Source organism: Rhineura floridana, chromosome 11, assembly GCF_030035675.1.
Source record: "Rhineura floridana isolate rRhiFlo1 chromosome 11, rRhiFlo1.hap2, whole genome shotgun sequence".
Taxonomy (NCBI): domain Eukaryota; kingdom Metazoa; phylum Chordata; class Lepidosauria; order Squamata; family Rhineuridae; genus Rhineura; species Rhineura floridana.
Window position 1 is genome coordinate 71,245,988 of NC_084490.1, and position 19,831 is coordinate 71,265,818.

General features: G+C 43.9%; 1 protein-coding gene across 1 annotated transcript; it reads right to left on the reverse strand.

Moving 5' to 3' along the window:
* Positions 1 to 1,407: 1,407 nt before the first annotated feature.
* Positions 1,408 to 19,826, reverse strand: MSANTD3 (Myb/SANT DNA binding domain containing 3). The gene is made up of 3 exons (XM_061588644.1): positions 19,133 to 19,826; positions 13,081 to 13,530; positions 1,408 to 1,950 (listed from the first exon to the last, which is right to left on the reverse strand). The coding sequence occupies exons 2-3, from the start codon at positions 13,496 to 13,498 to the stop codon at positions 1,541 to 1,543; spliced, it is 828 nt and encodes a 275-aa protein (XP_061444628.1). The 5' UTR covers positions 13,499 to 13,530; positions 19,133 to 19,826; the 3' UTR covers positions 1,408 to 1,540.
* Positions 19,827 to 19,831: the final 5 nt, after the last annotated feature.

Genomic DNA, 19,831 nt, shown 5'->3' on the forward strand with positions numbered 1-19,831 from the left:
TTTATTGATAACCTTTTGTTACTGTATATATAAAAAAGGGAGGGGGCAGCTCTAATCTGCTAGTTTTGCAATAGATTTGACAGCATTCTTAACTAGCTCCAGGTCTCTGTGTTAGTAGCAGCACAAGGACTGAAAAGATTCACCTAGAAATCCACAAAAGGCAATCAGCATAGCAAGTTGCCCCCATTTTGGAAAAAAACCCCTAATACCACCATCTACATATGAAATTATGGAAATCCATGGTTACTGCTTCATTAAAATGGGAATACTCTTGCTTCTCTTTTGTTACTTACTTAGAAGGGGGGTTTCTCTCTTTTCTTTGCCACTGATCTGTATACCAACAGAGGTGAAAGCTCTTCAAGAGCTGCATCACACATGTGGTGGTAAACATGTATGTGCCAGTTATGTGTTCAACAAGCCACAGCCAATCCCAGCTTCATGGCACGTATATTTGCATTTGCCATGTGCACTTCATTACACTTTTGCACAGAGTCTTACATGTAAAAATGACGTATTAAATAGTCCCAAATTACACAGTAATCTGCACTTTAACCTTCTACATTTGGTTTGTGCTTATTACCTTACTGGCTGACTTCAGATCTCTGGCTCCTGTGGACTGGGACTAAAAGACATGTGCAGTATGACAAGGGCACTTGAGTTATGTAACAAGACCTGACTTGTGCATGATGGCTCTGTACTGACATGAAGAGAAGCCAAGCAAGCTGAATTGAACCAAACTAGCAGGCCTTGTGCCAATTATCACACTCAAGCTGTAACCCTATGTGCACTTACTTTAGAGTACACTTGCACAGGATCAGATTGCAAAACACACACAATGGCAATTCTCTTGATGTCTTTCTCTGATGCAGAAAAGTAGGCAGAAATATGAAATTTTCCCCTGAATTCTGTAGCTAGGCCAAGCTCTACAGTGCAAATTGAGGGCAATGGATTAATGGTCCGGCAGGAGAGAAGTGTGTGTGGGATTTTTCTTGTGGCCAGGAACCCATTCAAACAATTGTTTGAAATCTTTAAATTTCCTCTCCTTATGCAGCAACTGCTATGATACTGCCTTTTCTCTAACTTCTAATAACAAACGGAAAACATATGTCCTCTTGCTGAGTGATACAACTGCTAGTAGCCCTATTGCAACAAACAATCATAGAGATTAATTCAGTCTTCCTGCTTCTTGGAAACAAATTGAAATTTCAGTCTCAAAAGTATATAAAATGCCCAATTATATATCTGCTGTAAGAATTTCCTAGACTAAAAGTGTGCACTGGAGAAGAGGCCAATTGACTGTGAAATAGGGCTTGCCATGTGTATAAGGTTGTAACTCCATTTATACTCAACCGAAATGAAGTGATTGGCGTTTTAGAAATTAGACACGTTAAAAAATTAGACACCACATTTTTCTTAGCTCTCCCTTAATGTTTGTTCACAGCCAATCGAGTAACACAAATCTTGATTCATTTAACTGCTCTTTGTTCTCGTCTAATGAGTCAGTAACTTCAGTCTAATTTATTGGTGGCTGCTGAATTCTCTAGGGTGAATTAGGGAATGGTCTGTTAAAAGATGAGACCGGCCATTCTTTTGTAACAGTTTGAAGTTTCCTCTCCCAGTACATTTTTTTTTTGTTGAGCACCTCCATCTTGATTCTGTGTTCCTCTTCAGCCATCTCACATTCCCTCTCTATCTGTTGAATCTTTGCCACATGCACTTCATTCATTTGGATCAACTGCAGCTGCAAGATAGACATTTGCTGATGGTGTTCTTCTTCATGCATCTTTTTAAGATCACTTTCTTGGGCAGTCTTGCTTCTAAAATTTTTATTGCCTGTTATTCTGACTGCTGAACAGGAGGGCTCTGACTGTGAGGTTCCTTCGCATACCTGGAAATGTACAAGCTCTTTCTCTTCATCACACAGTTCTCTGTTTATAACCGTGAAAGGTTCTGGGGAAAGAAAAGAAAATACATGACAATTACAAGAAGTGATCTTCATTTTTTCCAATCCAAAGCCAGAGTGGTGCAGTGGATACAATACTAAACCTATGCCTGGAAGACTTGGAGCCCCATGTTCACTCAGTTATAAATTACTGGATACCCTTGGAAAATTCATTATTACTCAGAGTGGCTGTTGCAAGAATATACTGGGATAACCTGATGGGCACCATCGATGTTCTTGTAGGAAGAATGGGATGTCAATGTGATTTTAAAAAATGACATTTAATTACTGCACAACCAAATGTACACCATTTGCACAATGAAGCAGATTCATGATTCCACCGGCAGAGCTTGGAAAAGTTACTTTTTTGGACTACAACTCCCATCAGCCCCAGCCAGCATGGCCACTGGATTGGGCTGATGGGAGTTGTAGTTCAAAAAAGTAACTTTTCCAAGCTCTGTCCACCGGACAACACTATTGCCCATATTGCAATAGCATGAAACTAGAAGCACTGTCATTATAGAAGAGGATAGGGTTTTCAGAGTTGAAGGTGATCTGAAACAGTGCTCGAGGACTGTACACATATCTCACTTCCACTCTGGTATGCAGGTATGGGTAAAACCTGTTTGGCAAGAGGCAAAGATGGGGAAAAAGAAATTCAATCCTCTTAAAACTATATAGTTTGCTTTTGTCTTTAAGGCTTTTCTCTTAGGGTAGTTATGTAGGGGTCCACAAATTTGGCTGGCTGACACCATGGTGAACTTTGGAGGGGCTTGGAGCACCTTCAAGCCACAGCAGGTTTGATATGATCTTCCGCCTTCCTCAGAGGGCTAGAGGTTGTCTGTATCACATACACTTTGGAGACACTCAAGCATGGAAGTATCCTCTGCCTTATCCTTGGAACTGCAAGCTCTCCACTTCCATTGGTACAGCCTCCAGGAATGTAGGAACAGATTGCAATAGAGCTCTGGTGACTTTTTAAACACCAGAATAATGACATCACTGCCCAGAGTACCTATTTGCTCGTTTAATTGAGTTCAGCTGCTCCAGACCATCTTAAGCAGCCCACCTTAGGAAAGAGGGAAAAGTTTACTGTCTGTGTGGGTGTAGACTAGAGAATGGAGCATCCTTGAGGATGCAAATACTGTTTTTGTGTGCACAGCTTTGCAAAATGCTTCTCAGTTTGCAAGAAGGGAGAGGTAAATCAAAATTACGAGGGAAGAAGAGAGAAAGGTGGTTGAAAAGTGTCTTTCAAGCAAGCACATAACTACACTGAGGGAGTGAACTAAGAGTGTAGGGAAGAGATCTTTTGCTGATCATATTTATTGCAACATTGCTGGAGGAAAGCCAAAGCAACACAGATTTTGGGGGTAAGAAACAGACAAAAAACATGGGGTTTGGTTTTACTGAGAAGAGTAAGATTTGATCAGAGAAGAAATTGAGCTGAGGTTATCTTTGCTCTCCACTTACTTTCTTTGCTCTGAAACTTCAGATCTGAATTCATTATTGAACTAATGCTGATATTAGAAATCTCTGAATATAAAACTTGTAATTCTCACAACTAGGTAGATCTTATTCCACCAAAAGCATTGGTGGAAGGGGAGTACACATAGGAAACAATGGGATGGCCAGGACTCCTGGGCTATACCTCTTCCCCTGTCATACCCACACCAGTACTTGAGTGCTCTGGATGTGGCAGATCCCCACAGCCAATCCCCACATGGCACCAGCAAAACCCCACACATTCCAAATACAAACCACATGACAGCTCACGGGGTGTGGTGCTTTGCCTCGTACCCTCCGGATATGGGGACTCTGAGCTCGCCAGAGGAGACTCCAGGGAAAGGGCACCATGGTGGAAGGGCACTTTGTTCCCAGTGCAGTGTGTCTGCACAGTGCCTCGAAAATGAGTGCAACGTTTGCCTATCTAGTTCAGAAGGAAAAACTCCCAGCAACACCCCTTCTCTCAGGTCTCTGCTCCAAACAGGTACTCGACAGCAGCTCTCTGGACAACATCGGTCACTAGCAAACACCTCCACAATATGGCAATGGGGTGGCCCAGCATGAATCCCTTCAACAAGGTCCGTGTGGGAAGGGGGGGGGGACATGCCTACATAAGAAACTGCACAGGATGGAGGGCTGCATGAAGGGCTGAAGGCAGGAAGAATACCCCCAAAAGAAGCAGCCCCCTTGTGACTGTTATTTATTATTTATAAGCTGTTTTAGGATTCACTTGAACAGAAAGTGGCATACGAATAGACTCAATCAACTCACACATCTGTAAAGTTTAAACTGGATCCTCTCCTTAACAACATCAGCCATTACATGTTACAACAGAAGGCAAGCAGGAAAGGTCCTGTGAATCTCTTAAAAATTGTATTTTACATTTGTACGTTTAGTTCTGGAGTTGATTCTTTCAGTTTGTGCAAGTGCAACACATCTTTGATTATCCTTTAGAATTTGTGTGAGTTCACACAGTTCTTGACCTAAATCAGTGAGTAGTTGCTGCAGCCGGATTACTTCTTGATTAGTTTGAACTGCTGCTATGTAGTCTGTCTCTGTGGAAGAAAGCATCACAGAAGTCTGTTTCCTGCTCAATTAACTAATGGGCCTTTCTCCAAGCAGAAACAGATATCCCAAACTGCATCCACTTATCCTCTGAGGTCACATTCAGGAGTTGCTGGGATGAGACGTTTAAGGTGTGTTCTGGTTTTAAAATAGCAAATGACCCTTGTTCATGTGTTCCAATTCTTCTGGGTTGGTTTTGAGACCTTCCTGGATAAAATTTCCATTGAGTACTTATTCCCTCTGCATTTTTCATTCCAAATCTTTCTACTATTTCTTTAGTTTTGTGTCTCTGGTTGAGAAGGTAACCTCCACCATCTTCTCTTTTGACTTGTATCGATTGATTGATTGTATTTATATACCGCCCCATAGCCGAAGCTCTCTGGGCGGTTTACAATAACTAAAAACATTAAAAACAAATATACAAATTTAAAAACACATCTTTAAAACACAATTTAAAACACAATTTAAAACACGTGCTAAAATGCCTGGGAGAAGAGGAAAGTCTTGACCTGGCACCGAAAGGATAACAGTGTTGGCGCCAGGCGCACCCGGTCACAAACAACATTCTATAATTTGGGGGCCACCACTGAGAAGACCCTCTCCCTTGTTGCCAGACTCACAGCTTCCCTCGGAGTAGGCACCCGGAGGAGGGCCTTTGATCTTGAACGTAGTGTATGGGTGGGTTTGTATCGGGAGAGGCGTTCCATCAGGTATTGTGGTGCCAAGCCGTGTAAGACTTTATAGGTTAAAACCAGCACCTTGACTGAAGCTTGGAAACATACAGGCTGCCAATGCAAGCAGGCCAGAATCAGTTTTATATGTTCAGACCATCTGGTCCCTGTTACCAATTTGGCCACTGCATTTTGCACAAGCTGCAGTTTCCGAACCATCTTCAAAGGCAGCCCCATGTAGAGCGCATTGCAGGAATCTAGCCTGGAGGTTACCAGAGCATGGACAACTGAAGCCAGGTTATCCCTGTCCAGATAGGGCGTAGCTGGGCCACCAACTGAAGTTGGCAGAAAGCACTCTGTGTCACCGAGGCTACCTGAGCCTCAAGTGACAGAGATGGTTCTAGGAGAACCCCCAAGCTACGAACTTGCTCCTTCAGGGGGAGTGCAACCCCATCCAGGACAGGTTGGACATCCACCATCTGGTCAGAAGAACCACCCACTAGTAGCATCTCAGTCTTGTCTGGATTGAGCTTCAGTTTATTAGCCCTCATCCAGTCCATTGTCGCAGCCAGGCACCGGTTCAGCACATTGACAGCCTCACCTGAAGATGAGAAGGAGAAATAGAGCTGCGTGTCATCAGTGTACTGATGGCAACACACTCCAAAGCTCTGGATGACTGCACCCAACAGTTTCATGTAGACGTTGAACAGCATGGAGGACAGAATTGACCCCTGTGGAACCCCATACTGGAGAGTCCAGGGTGCCGAGTAATGTTCCCCAAGCACCACCTTCTGGAGCCAACCCGCCAAGTAGGAGCGGAACCACCACCATGCAGTCCCTCCCACTCCCAACTCAGCCAATCTTCCCAGAAGGATACCATGGTCGATGGTATCGAAAGCCACTGAGAGATCAAGGAGAATCAACAGAGTCACACTCCCCCTGTCTCTCTCCTGACAAAGGTCATCATACAGGGTGACCAAGGCTGTTTCCGTGCCAAAACCCGGCCTGAAACCCAACTGAAATGGATCCAGATAATCGGTCTCATCCAAGAGTGTCTGGAGCTGGCCTGCAACCACTCATTCAAGGACCTTGTCCAGGAATGGAACATTTCCAACCGGCCTGTAATTATTAAGATTTTCTGGGTCCAAGGAGGGTCTCTTCAGGAGCAGTCTCACTACCGCCTCTTTCAGGCAACCAGTGACCACCCCCTCTCGCAGAGAGGCATTAATCACTTCCCTGGCCCAGCCGGCTGTTCCATCCCTGCTAGCTTTTATTAGCCAAGAAGGGCAAGGATCCAGCACAGAAGTGGTTGCACGAACCTGTCCAAGCACCTTGTCAACTTCCTCAAGCTGTACCAACTGAAACTCATCCAAGAAATCGGGACAAGGCTGTGCTCTGGATACCTCGCTTGATTCACCTGCTATAACACTGGAGTCTGTCCTGGCGGATGCTAAAGATTTTATCCTGGAAGTGCCTAGCAAATTCATTACAGCGGGCCTCAGATGGTTCTACCTTGTCCCTGGGGCCAGAGTGTAATAGCCCCTGGACAATTCTGAAGAGCTCCGCTGGGCGGCAGATTGATGATTTGATAGTGGCAGCAAAATATTGTTTTTTTGCTGCCCTAACTGCCCCTAAATACAGCTTACCATAGGCACTTACCAGTGTATAATTGCATCCACCAGTAGTTTGTCTCCATCTGCACTCAAGCCGTCTCCTATTCTGTTTCATTGCTCTCAGCTCTGGAGTATAGCATGGAGCCATACGAGCTCTACACAGGAGAGGGCGCTCAGGAGCAATCATGTCAACCGCCTGGGTCATTTCTGTATTCCACAGTTCAACTAGGGTTTCGACAGGAGCGCCAGCCCTATCAGCCGGAAAACTCCCCAGAGCCCTTTGGAAACCATCCGGATCCATTAGTCTCTGGGGGCGGACCAACTTAATAGGTCCCCCACCCTTGCAGAGGGGAAAAGCCGCTGTAAGTCTAAACTTCAGCAAGCAGTGATCTGTCCATGACAGAGGGAGTGATGTAAGGCCCCCCACATTCAGATCACCAACTCCATGTCCAGATGCAAAAAACAAATCTAGAGTATGCCCTCCTACATGTGTGGGGCCAATGGCATATTGGGACAGTCCCATGGTTGTCATGGAGACCATGAAATCCTGAGCTGCCCCGGATAAGGTGGCCTCGGCATGGATGTTGACATCCCCCAGAACCAACAGTCTGGGGGATCTCAACAGTACACCTGAGACCACCTCCGTCAGCTCACCTAGGGAGTCTGTTGGGCAGCGGGGTGGGCGGTACACCAACAGAATTCCCAGTCTGTCCCGCTGACCCAGCATAAGGTGCAAACACTCCAGACCAGAAGTCACATGGACGGGTTGCTTGGAGAGGGAGAGGGAGCTCCTATAGACCACAGTAACCCTGACCCAACCCTGACCCTCAGGTCTACCCTGATGCTGAACCAGGTACCCTGGTGGACATAACTGGGACAGGCTGATTCCTCCCTGCTCACCCACTCAGGTCTCGGTTATACATGCCAGATCGGCTGCCTCATCCACAATTAAATTGTGAATGAGGGAGATCTTATTATGCACCGATCTGGCGTTTAGGAGCAGCACCGGAGGTCTGAGAGCTGGCTGATAGGGTAACCAACAAACCTGCGGGTGTGGGGAGGACCAGAACAAGGCACAGTCGTTAACTGCTTGGGATGCGTTCCCCTTACCTGGCAAGTCCTCCTCACAATGCCATATCTCCCTCTACCTGTCACTACGCTAATTCGGGGCCCCTCAAGTCTCCCCACTTGGCTCTGAGTCCTCTCTCCCAGGCACATGACTGAAGACCCAGAAAAAGGCAGACAAAGCAGGAGCCCCCTCAGCCAGCCGGCTTATGTATCCCCTCCAGAGAAGAGACAGGTGGAACAGTATCAGCCGCAGCTGGCTGAGTCCCTGGGGCCTGGGCCTGCAAGGCGTGGCAACCTGCAGCACAGTTGTCCAACAGGGAGAGGATGGTGGTGATGGTAGCCGAGCAGCAGCAGCAGCAAGCAGGCAGGCAGGCAGACAGCAGTAGCAAACGGCTCTCCTTCCCTGGACAGTGGTGGCCCCCTTCCTCCTGCGGGCACTGGTTATTCCCAGGTAATGTGTTATGTTACTTCATCCTTTAACTCGAAGTCTTGATTTAATACTTTTATTTCTTCATGGTTGTCACCTTCTTGTTGAAAACATAATCTGCCAATCTACATATATCAGTACATGAATTCATCTCTTATCTATTCTTTTTGAACACAGGTAAGGATTTACTTCACTTTTTGTGAAGTTCTTCTTTGTAAGTACTTCATTTATTCTCGTGTTCATGCTCTGACAGCTTACCTAAGTCTTTTATTTATTTATTTATTTATTTAATTTCATTTTTAAACCGCCCATAGCAAATAGCTCTCTGAGCGGTGTACAAAAGATTAAAAGTACAGAAATACAAAATATCACAATAAATAAACTGAAACAAAGAGATTTAAAATTGTAACATTAAACGCTTTAAAATGCCTGGGAGCATAGCCAGGTCTTAACCTGGCGCCGAAAAGATAGAAGCGTCGGCGCCAGGCGTATTTCTTCGGGGAGGCTATTCCACAATTCGGGGGCCACTACAGAAAAGGCCCTAGATTTTGCAATTTACAGATGAACTCTGATTTTTCTGAGTCTTTAAATCCTTGTGGTTGTGCCATGTGAATATCTTTGTTAAGTCTCTATAAAGAAATGCTGTTTTCACATCCAGATGTTTAACTTGTAGCCATTTTCTGGCTGCCACACTTAACAATGTGCTGATAGTTGTGTGCTTGACTACTGGTACAATGTTTCATTGTAGTCGTCTCCATATGTTTGTGAATAGCCTTTTGTAATGAGATGGGTCTTATACTGTCATGAGTTCTCAGGAAGGCCTCCTTCCCTATGAACTGTCCTCTATTGTGAGAGTGGCTTGTGCTGAAATGTGTTGCTTGTCACAGCCACCACACAGCTCTGTACTTTTTCAAACACTTCATCCTTCCTTTTCATGACGTAGGTGACTGTATACCTTGAATAACCATATATAAAAATCACCAGGTACCTGTTGCTTCTCAGTGCGTGTGCCGTGATTGAGCCATGCATGTCACTGTGCACAAGGTCAACTGGTTTTGTGGCTCTGGTCTGGCTTAACTTGGGTAGTGATGTTCAGGTATTTTTGACTCTTATACAATAATCATATCTCATGCTTGTGGGATATAGAGACACCTTAAGATCCTTTGTCAACTGTAGTTTTTTTATGCTTTCTGGGTGTCTATGTCATAAAATAGTAGCGCTGAAAGGGACCTATAAGGCCATCGAGTCCAACCCTGGCTCAATGTATGAATCCAATTAAAATATACCTGACAGGTGGCTGTGCAGCTGCCTCTTGAATGCCTCCGCTGTTGGAGAGCCCACAGCCTCCCTGGGTAATTGGTTCCATTGTTGTAATGCTCCAACAGTTAGGGAATTTTTCCTGATGTTTACCTGAAATTTGGTTTCCTGTAACTTCAGCCCATTATTCCATGTCCTGCACTCTAGGATGATCAAGAAGAGTTCCTGGCCCTCCTCTCTGAGGCAATGTTTCAAGTACTTGAAGAATGCTATCATACCTCTCCTCAGTCTTCTCTTCTCAAGGCTAAACATGCCCAGTTCTTTCAGTCTCTCCTCATAGGGCTTTGTGTCCCAGGCACCGCCACAGGTGAATGCAGTCATCATATTGTTATATGCAGTGACCCTTGCTTGTTCTCTTATGATGCTTAGACACTATAGGTGCTCATCTGCTATTGCTGTGGCTAATACTCTGGACCCCTTCTGAATTGTACATTCATTACCCTGGAACTTGATTGTGAGTCCTCTAGATGCCAAGCACTGAACGCACAGAAGGCATTCTTCCAACCTGGGAATGCATAGCACATCATGTACTGGAATCGTTAGTTTTCCTCTATGAAGTTCAAGAAACCTTGTCCGGTTCTCTCTGCAACGATGCTGCATCCATCTGCTAGATAGATTTTTCTCTTTATTATTCAGATCTATCTCCTTAAAGAAGCTCTGTCACTGTGTGACTTGTTGCTCTGGAGTCTATGCAGCAGCTGTGGGATACATTTCCCTGTGTTACTTTAGAGAATCCACTCCATTGTTCTGTGACAGTCTCACTGGTTGTGGCCTTAGCCTTTTACCTTGGTGCTTGTGCAGAGCTTTCCGTATTGAGCAGTCTTTCCTTTAAGCATCCCTTGAAACATGCCCTGGGGAAAGTGACATAGCTCAGTGGTAGAGCATTCGCCTTGCATGCAGAAGGTATCAGGTTCAATCTCTGGCATCTCCAGGTAGTGCTGGGAGGATATCCTGCCTGGAACCCTGGAGAGGTGCTGCCAGTCAGTGTACACAATACTGAGCTAGATGGACCATTGATCTGACTCAGTATAAGGCAGCTTCCTCTGTTACTCTACTCTTGTTTCCTTCTTCTGCATCTTATTGGCAGCGCTTTTGGGCGCAGCTTCTCCATCCTGGTACTGACTGTCCTTCACAATCTCCTTCCTGTGATGGAATTCATCCATTAGTCTCTCTTTCACAAACACCAGTGTAAGGTTTGCTTCAGACCTTGTTTCTAAGGCATTTATAATAGTGGTGGCTCAGGTAGGCTACAGCCTATTCCAAAAATCTCAGGGTGCACATGCAAGCACTCAGCAACACCAACAAACAAATGCTTATCTGCATGTCATTCTAGGTGAACCAGCACAGAGCCTGGGCAGAAGCATCCCCATTCACCCAGCCAGGAGCCCAGAGCAGCACTGGAGGAAGGGCCGTCAGGCTGGAATTCACTACCCCACCCCCAATGACCAGCCCTCACAAATGTGTTTTGCTACGCAGGGCAAAGGGTGGGTAATAAACTAAAATAATAATAATCAGCACCCTCAGCTTCCACCACTGGTTGGCAGATTCACTCACATGCAGTGGAGCAATACCTATGTCCCATCCTTAAGCAAGCCCAGGACCCGATCTGCTCTGGTGAGTCCTTGGGACCAGATGAGAAAGCCCTTGCTCCAATCATGCCCCCATGAGGCAATGTGTAGCAGGGGAATGAACAGGAGGGCTTTGGTAGTGGGTGCAGGCCTTCTGACCCTATCTCTCCTCCTTCCATCCCTCCAGTCTCTCGGTGTGCAGGTCTAGTCCTGCCCACTCCTGTTGAAGATGTGGATAACAGAGCAGTGCAAGTGACCTGCCTGTGCCCAAAGTTCCAGAGATTCCTGCAGAGGTGGTGATTCTATGCCAGTGGAGGAGGCTGTGGTTGAGGATGCATGTGCAGTGTCCTCCCTGTCATTCTGCTTGAGCCCTGGAGAGGTGTGCAACCTCTCTCATGACTTCCCTGCTGCTTTCCTGTGGACCTGGCAGGGGCTCCCATGGGCATGGCTGGATCCTTTGCTAGCATGAGGCTCATTCTCTGGGCATGGTGGCGATGTCCTTTTCCCTTTCAGGCACACTTCTTCTCCACTGTGTTATCCTAGGGCGTGTGTGTATGTGCGTGTACCTTGCTGTACATGTAGTGGATGGAGCAGCCATGCCTGCTGGGTGTGCATTGGCTAATGGAGGCAGGGTAGGTATGGGCACCACTGTCCAGGGCTTCTGCTGTGCTCACGGCCTTGTTCACAGCCAAGGCTCCATCCAGCTGCCACCAAGCCAAGCAGAGTGATTTTGGCACTGGCGGATGGCTGGCAGATATACCCCCTGATGAATTTCCATACTCTGGACTGCTCTGATAGTAAGTAGGAATCTTCTGACACATGATTTGTCTCTCAGGAATTCAAATGGAAGAAAATGAAACTTTTGATCCCTTTCCCCTTCCTCCTATTTTAATTGCATTCTCTTTGCAGAGTAGGGAATTGGTGAAGACAGGCTGGCTGTTAGCCAACGTAGTTCCTTTTGTGTTTGCTTTAATGAGGGTGAAAGAGATAATTAATGAACCTCTCTCTCTCTCTCTCTCTCTCTCTCTCTCTCTCTCTCTCTCTCTCTCTCTCTCTGTGTGTGTGTGTGTGTGTGTGTGTGAGAGAGAGAGAGAGTGAGAGAGAGAGAGAGAGAGAGAGAGAGAGAGAGAGAGAGAGAGAGAGAGAGAGAGAGAGAGAGAGAGTCTCTGCCCATTAATGGCTTTGGTCTTTCCACCTGTTTGACTCCAACCACATTCCTCTGAGGGAATGTAGCTGTCAATCCCAAAGGGTTGCCTCCTGCTGCTCAAACCCACAAATGGAAACAAGCATTAGTTTTTAAAGGGCTAAAGATAGTGTGAATGGCAGGTATTATTTTCATGGCTATACTACTTATTGGAACAAAATTCAGTGGTCTTTAACTTTTTCAAACCTAACCTAATTGCAACCTAAGGTTTGCATTCAACACGAGTTCTATTTAGAGTAGACCCACTGAAATTAATGAACCTCTGTTAGTCACGTTCACTAACTTCAAGGTCTACTCAGAGAAATAGCACTGAATATCACCCTTTGCTTCACTTTTGATTTTTGTACAATTTCTTGGTAAAAAAAAGAACACCATATAAATTCACATATGCACATGTTTAAGAATGTATACCCCACTTTATAGCCAGAGCTCTCCAAGTGGCTTACAAATAAACTCATTATAAACTGAAGTAATGGTGGGAGTGATACTGCTGCCAAGACATATCTCAGGGACAGGGCATGATCCTGTCGAGAGCCATGACTCAGTAGTTGGGCCAATATAGACTGTGCTAATTTGCTTACACTGGATAACGGATATCTCTGTGATGCTATCACACATGAATGAACTGCAAGTTTTATATCTGCTTTTGGAACGTGGAGCTACAATAATAGCTTACTTTAGATAACTAGAATACAACTGTACCTTGGCTGGAAGCTTCAGGCTGATATTCAGAATCTTCTTCTGGTGGACTCTGTAAAAAGTACACTTGCTCAGGTACCATGCTGGCAATCTTGTCTTTTCCGAGGATGTGATTACTTAGAAGTGGGCTAATACTCCTTTTTACCTTGTCTCGTCTTTCATGTGCCATTATTTTCTTTGTCCGTGCTTTGATGTTCTCCCAGCATTTCTTCAGCTGCTTGAAGTCTCGTAGTGATACACTTGGTTGAGAATTATATTCATGAGCAAGTGCCTGCCAGGTCCGTTGTTTCAACGCAATAGTCCTTGCGTCACTTTTTTTACACTCAAGTACATATTTGTATTTCTCAACTAGTGCAAGCAACACACTCTTCTCCACTTCAGAGAAGTATTTGGCCGGCTTTATTACTTCACTGTTTTGCATTTTTGGTCGATTCTCCAGAATGCCAAAAGGATCTATAAAAATCAACAGAGATAGCTTACTTTATCACAGCATACAACATTCTGACCGTAAGATGTTACTTTTCATATGATTCCATCACCAAAATGTTAGTGTAATATTCTGTAATAATTCAATCTACACTATTACTGATAGCAGAGTTCAGGACACACAAAACTTACCAACTATGTTGGATGGCTTTAAAAAGCAATGCATAAAGAATAAGATCAATCATTTCCTACCAGCTACTGCAACAACTAATTGGAGCATCCTTGTATATCCCTGAACACCAAATGCCAGGTACAAACAGCAACAAATGGGTATCATCTCCATGCCCTAAACTTCCAAAGGGCATCTGACTGGCCACATCTAGGCAGAATCTTGGATTAGATGGGCTTTTGATATGACCCAGCAAAACAATTCTTATGGTTTCTTCCCCTTACTCTACTTACATAACACATCATTGCAATAAACTAGGGATGGGCAACCTCCGGCCCATGGGCCAAATTTGATCCACGAGGCCATTTTGTCCACCAGGCTGATTGGGGGAAGCCATGTCCACCAACCCTACACCTGACTTCATATATGACATCAGATGTGGGGTAGGTAAGGGCAGAACTTGAAAGGAACTATCGGGAGCTTAAAGTGGGCTCCTGATTGTTCCTTTGCTGGAGAGAGGCACAACTCAACTGATGGGCAGTAGGAGTGCATCTTGCTCAAAAAGGGGAAAGTGGTTTCTATTCAATGGAAACCTCTTCTCCCTCCCAGTACTGCTCTTTAGAGTCGCCCTGTGCAGCTCCTTTCCACTTCCACATCAAAGATGGAAAGGAGAAGTGATGATAGACTTCCAAAGCATAGAGCAGGCAACATCCCTTACATTGTGGTTCGTAAGCCCAAGAACCCTGTGCAAGGAATTTTGACAGGTGGATGGGGTACCCCATCTGTCAATTATGTGGCATCATAATTACATCATGTGATTGAGATGTGGGTTGCCCCACACACCTGTCAAAGCACATGGGGTGGGACCAGATTAGGATCTGGCCCCTGGGGCCAAAAAGGTTCTCCACCCCTGCCCTAAATAGATATACACTGAAAAAGAACCGGTAATACTTTCTTACAGATGACAATGGCTAAGGCTACTACATTAGTCATCTCTTCACCTGGACAAAATAAATTAATTTTAACACACAATGTTGGGCGTAGTATTTCCCTGACGTTTCATCTTGGTGAAGATGTTGAATTTTGTTCCACAGTTCTAAATATTGGTAAGGCAAACATATTTCATCAGTAGAACCAACTCCAGGTTCTTGTTCAGAGAGTTACCAAGCCTAACAGTGGTCCATTTTATTATGCAAAACAGAAACTGAAGGCAGGTGAAGAGGTGTGCATGAAATTCTGCACTATCAGGGCTCTAAACTGCTGGGAGACTCCGGCAGTAGAGGCTCCCCACTTGACACAGTTGCTCTCAAACTGTTGGAGGGCAGAAAGGCTACTGAAGATGGCATACTGGAGGGACATTCCTGCTCTCCCTCTCATGTTTGCTTACACATCAGTCTAAACAACCAAATAGGGCTCATATCCCTGATGGATTTATGTTTGCACAGCAAGAGGAAAAATACATATTAAATTTTGAGTATTTCAGGTTCTTGAGACAACTTTAAATCCTGCATTTCTTAAATTTTCAAGGAATTCATTTTGCAGCCACTTAACAAATTTTTCATTCAGCACAGCTTGTGTGAATAACACATAAATTCACACATTCTATTAAAAATGCATAAGCAGAGCACATGATGCAATGTACGTAGTAAGAATCTCATCATCAACAGCTGGTGGCTGACCTGTTGTTATTGGACTCTAACTTCTATCAGCCCCAATCAGAATGGCTAATGCCCAAAGGTCAGGGTTGATGGGAATTGTAGTTCAACAGCATTTGGAGGATGAGAGGTTCTTCACCCTTGTTTTGCCACATGTGAGAAGTCAATGAAGTACCAACTTTCATCGCTTTAAATTTCAAATGAATTTTCATGATCAGCCCTGGAAGATACGCATTTCAAATCAAAAAGAGACTCTGCAACCAGAAATACTAATCTTTGATTGTTAAATAAAAAGGTGCTATCTGGCTTAAATGCAGGTCTTTTCTTTTGTTCTCCCTAAATTCCATTCCTAACCCTGAAAATGTAAGCCTGTTTTCCCTTTAACTCTGTTTCGTTTCAAAGTTATCTGCTAGAGTATTATTTGCTGATTTAACTAGCCTTCCCTTTCCTTCTGCCTTTTAAGGAGTGAGTTATCCAGATAGTCCATACATAGTCTGCATCAGGGCCCCAAGAAGGGGATGCATCTATACTGGGCCCAGAGCTAGCAGGGTGGGAGGTAGACTCTCAGATTTCATTTTTTTAAAAAAGGTATCTTGTATTCTGCACTGGACATATATTTTTCTTTAGTTAGACCCTATGTTCCTCCTCCATTCGTTTTGCTGTATTTTCAGTGCCAAATGTACAGGCATGTGGCAGCAGTATGTCAAGATCACTCAAGATGTTGAAAATGTGGATGTTCATACGCCTTTGATCAATGTGATGGATCACACTCTCCATGTATAGGGGCTGTCCTGTGATTATAGTGATGACTTCAGAGTGGGTGTGAGATGTGAGACCAGGATCAGGCCGGTTACCTATGCCAGCTTGGAGCTGGTGTGGGAAATCCTACAGTGCAGGACACGGAATAATATATTCAAGTTACAGGAAGCCAGATTTCAGCTGAACATCAGGAAAAAAATTCTAACTGTTAGAGCAGTACGACAATTGAACCAATGACCTAGGGAGACGGTGGGCTCTCCAACGCTGGAGGCATTCGAGAGGCAGCTGGACAGCCATCTGTATGCTTTAAAGTGAATTCCTGCATTGAACAGTGGTTGAACTCAATGGCCTTATAGGCCCCTGCCAACTCTACTGTTCTGTGATTCTATGACCCCCCCCCAGTTTTAAGGTTTTTTTTAACAAAACAAACAAACCACTCTTCCTTTTCCTTTTGTGGCAACAAGAAAGAAACATGGTGGCCCTCCACCTGTTTCACTCCGCACACCACACCCAAGGCTGGATGGGGCCCTGGTGCAATCCCCCAAATAGGGCCCCCTTTCCCCAAAAGAAACACATGAAATAAGGTACCACTTAGTAAAAAAAACAAACCCTACTCCCACTTTCCAGTGTTCTGCCCCAACAGCAAAATCAATGACATAACCAACACGATCTAAAACGTTATAGCATTATTTTTATTTTATTAATAATAATTTAATTGTGTTAAAAGCATTTGATTTTATACCCCTCTTTTTTAAAATAATTTACTGGCTTTATTTACATTCTGTCCCTTCCTCACAAGAAAGGCAAGGCTGCAATCCTGTATCCACCTACCTTGGAGTAAGCCCCATTAGAGATTTACTTCTGAATAGGTACCGTATGTACACCATTGTACTGTAAGTTACCTATACAAGGAATTCTGAATAAGTGCATGGATTTGAGCTCCTGCACTGCAGCAAACATGCCTTAGCCTCTTTGCAAAGTTTTCACATTTTACATTTGCATACATTGTGTTGTTTCATTTGCAGAAAATAACTTGTATGGAGTATTTGATCTCAGGTGAACTCACTGCAAGAAAGATTGATCCTGGTTGCTAGGATGAAAAGAAGGGCCAACTCAGGGCCAACTCCAGGTTTTTGTGGGCATTTGGGCAACAAAACTCTTAGTAGGCCCCCTTTGATACTGCCCCTTGTTGCTCTAGATCCTAAATCAAAGTGTAGACCAAAGTGTTAATTTGTATTCCTCCATTGATTATTGCTGTATTTGTGTTGCTAGTGTTTATATATCCTACAAACTATCCAAATTCAATCACTGAATATTCCGAACACAATTCCTATGGAGCAAGCTCCCCACAGTGAACATAGTGAGACTTAATTCTGAGTAAACATACAAAGGATTGCTAGCACAGATCTGAGTATATAAGAAATTACAAGTTTTATTTTAGGTATGTTTTCAAGCAGTGCTTTGTGCAACTGTCCATCTTCATGACAACACCCTGCTCCATAAATTGTGAAGATTTTAGGGTAATAATAATAGGTACCTATCTCTCTCAACACTTAATTATGTATCCTGTTAACCCCTCATACATTCCCACACGCTTAAAAATTCCTGGGGAGGAAATCATCCTAAATTGCATCCTTCCTTTTCCAAGCGCAGATTTAGCAACAATTCCCTGTATGAACAAGGATAATTTGCAATACATTTCCATGTATAGGCAGACCTGTATGATCCTATGCATGTTTACTCAGAGGAAGGCAATGGTAAACCCCCTCTGAATACTGCTTACCATGAAAACCCTATTCATAGGGTTGCCATAAGTCAGAATTGACTTGAAGGCAGTCCATTTTCATTTTGTAAAAAAACGTGTGGACCACAGTGCCTGGATAGGAAACTGTGTGGGAACAACGCATACATTGCCTTGAGTTCTGTGACAGAAGAAAGTCTGGATAGAAACATAAGAAAGTAAATATGGAAATAACAACTTGGTGATGCCATGGAAAGCCACTGAATTTCTCTGGGGGATAATTACAAGCTGTTCTTCAACAACAGACCTGAGATGTAAAATGGTTGAGAAGAACTATGAACAATATAAGACAGGGATGGGAAACCTGTGGAACTTCAGATGTTGTTGGTCTCCAACTCCCATAGCACCAGCCAGCAAGACCAATGGTAAGAGATTATGGGAGTTGTAATCCAGCAATAACTGCAAGGCCACTGGTTCCCTTCCCACATAGGGGGTTAACCTGGCCTCATATCATCTACTTTGATGTTTTCAAGATCGTATTGTTTAAAGGGGGTGCTGCTGGTGAGACAAATATTCTGTAATTCCTTTAACAGGATTTTACACACTTTAAAATGAAAGCAAGTGAAACACCCAAAGTGGAACGTATATTGCCAATATTTTAAATTTGTTTGTTTATTAGTATGCTGCCAGATTCCTGTGAATGTATGGGGATGTTCCTGTTGTTTTGTATTTATAGTATGATATATTTTGTTTTTAATATTGTTGTAAGTCACTGGGAGACCTTTGGGTATCGAGACAAATAAATCTAATAAATAACAACAACAATAACTATAAATATTTATAAACTCTACTACAGGTATTTGATTTTAGAATGTCCAATGTAGCCCAACTTCTTATATGAAAAATCCTTCACTGTACAATCCTACAGACTTTTACTTGGAAGCATCCCACTAATCAATGGGTCTTGACCCCAGATAAAGGTGTACAGGATTGCAGTCTAAAACACACTTACCTAGGAGTAAATTCCACTGAACCCAATGGAATTAAACATAGCTAGGATTGCACAAGTTACACAGGATGTAGTGCTACAGGGAGGCACGAACCACAAGGTGATCAGCTGTGATCGACTGAATCTTTTTGTAGACTTCCTCAGCAGTCACACACACATTTTCCAACCTGTTACATATCTGGAAAACACCCTATGCTTTTCCTAAGTCAAATAACAGAGATGGGATAGCATGTTTCTAATCGTTCGCCTCAAGCGTTCATTAGAAATCAACACAAGTTTAAAAATAAATAAATTACCAGATTTTATGCACCAGGGCCTTCTCGGACTTCCCCTTCTCGTTTTTCCTCGATTCTGTCCGGTTTTTTTTTCTGTTTTAGATAAAAGGAAGCACAGATTTCAGACTGACAAAGCACACCCCACCGCCTATTGAATGCGCATTAACGTCTGCAGATTTACAAATGCAGGCACGTAAGCCACGGTTCAAACGATAATGCACAGCGTTCATGTTGTTGTTGTTGTTTTCCCAGCACGCAGAGGAGGGGAGACATACAGAGGGGGAAATCCGTATTGTGCAGATACCAAGCAGTCTTAAATTTCAAAGAGTAGCAGCAGTCTTTGCTCTCAACAAAGCCCCACCATGACCAATCTTTTTTTCTCTCCCTTTCTGTGACTGGGTTGGAAGGCTGGATCCTTTCTGCTTCCCCATCCCTTTCTCTCATTAACCACTCCCTTCTGCTCTTCCTAAATTCCGATGCGGGTTTCAACTGTGGGCGATAGTAAATGGTTAAGAAAATATCATAATCCCATAATTTCACTCTTGGACAGAGCTTGGAGGCAAACGAAAAAATATATATGTTTGTGTGCATGAACACATTGACAATGCACGTTCTTCTATATCTTTATGATTATTTTCCTTAAGATAATTAGATATAAAAAGGCTTTTTTCTAGAGCGCAACATTGGCACCATTCCCTCTTTCTTTGATTATCCAGTCCG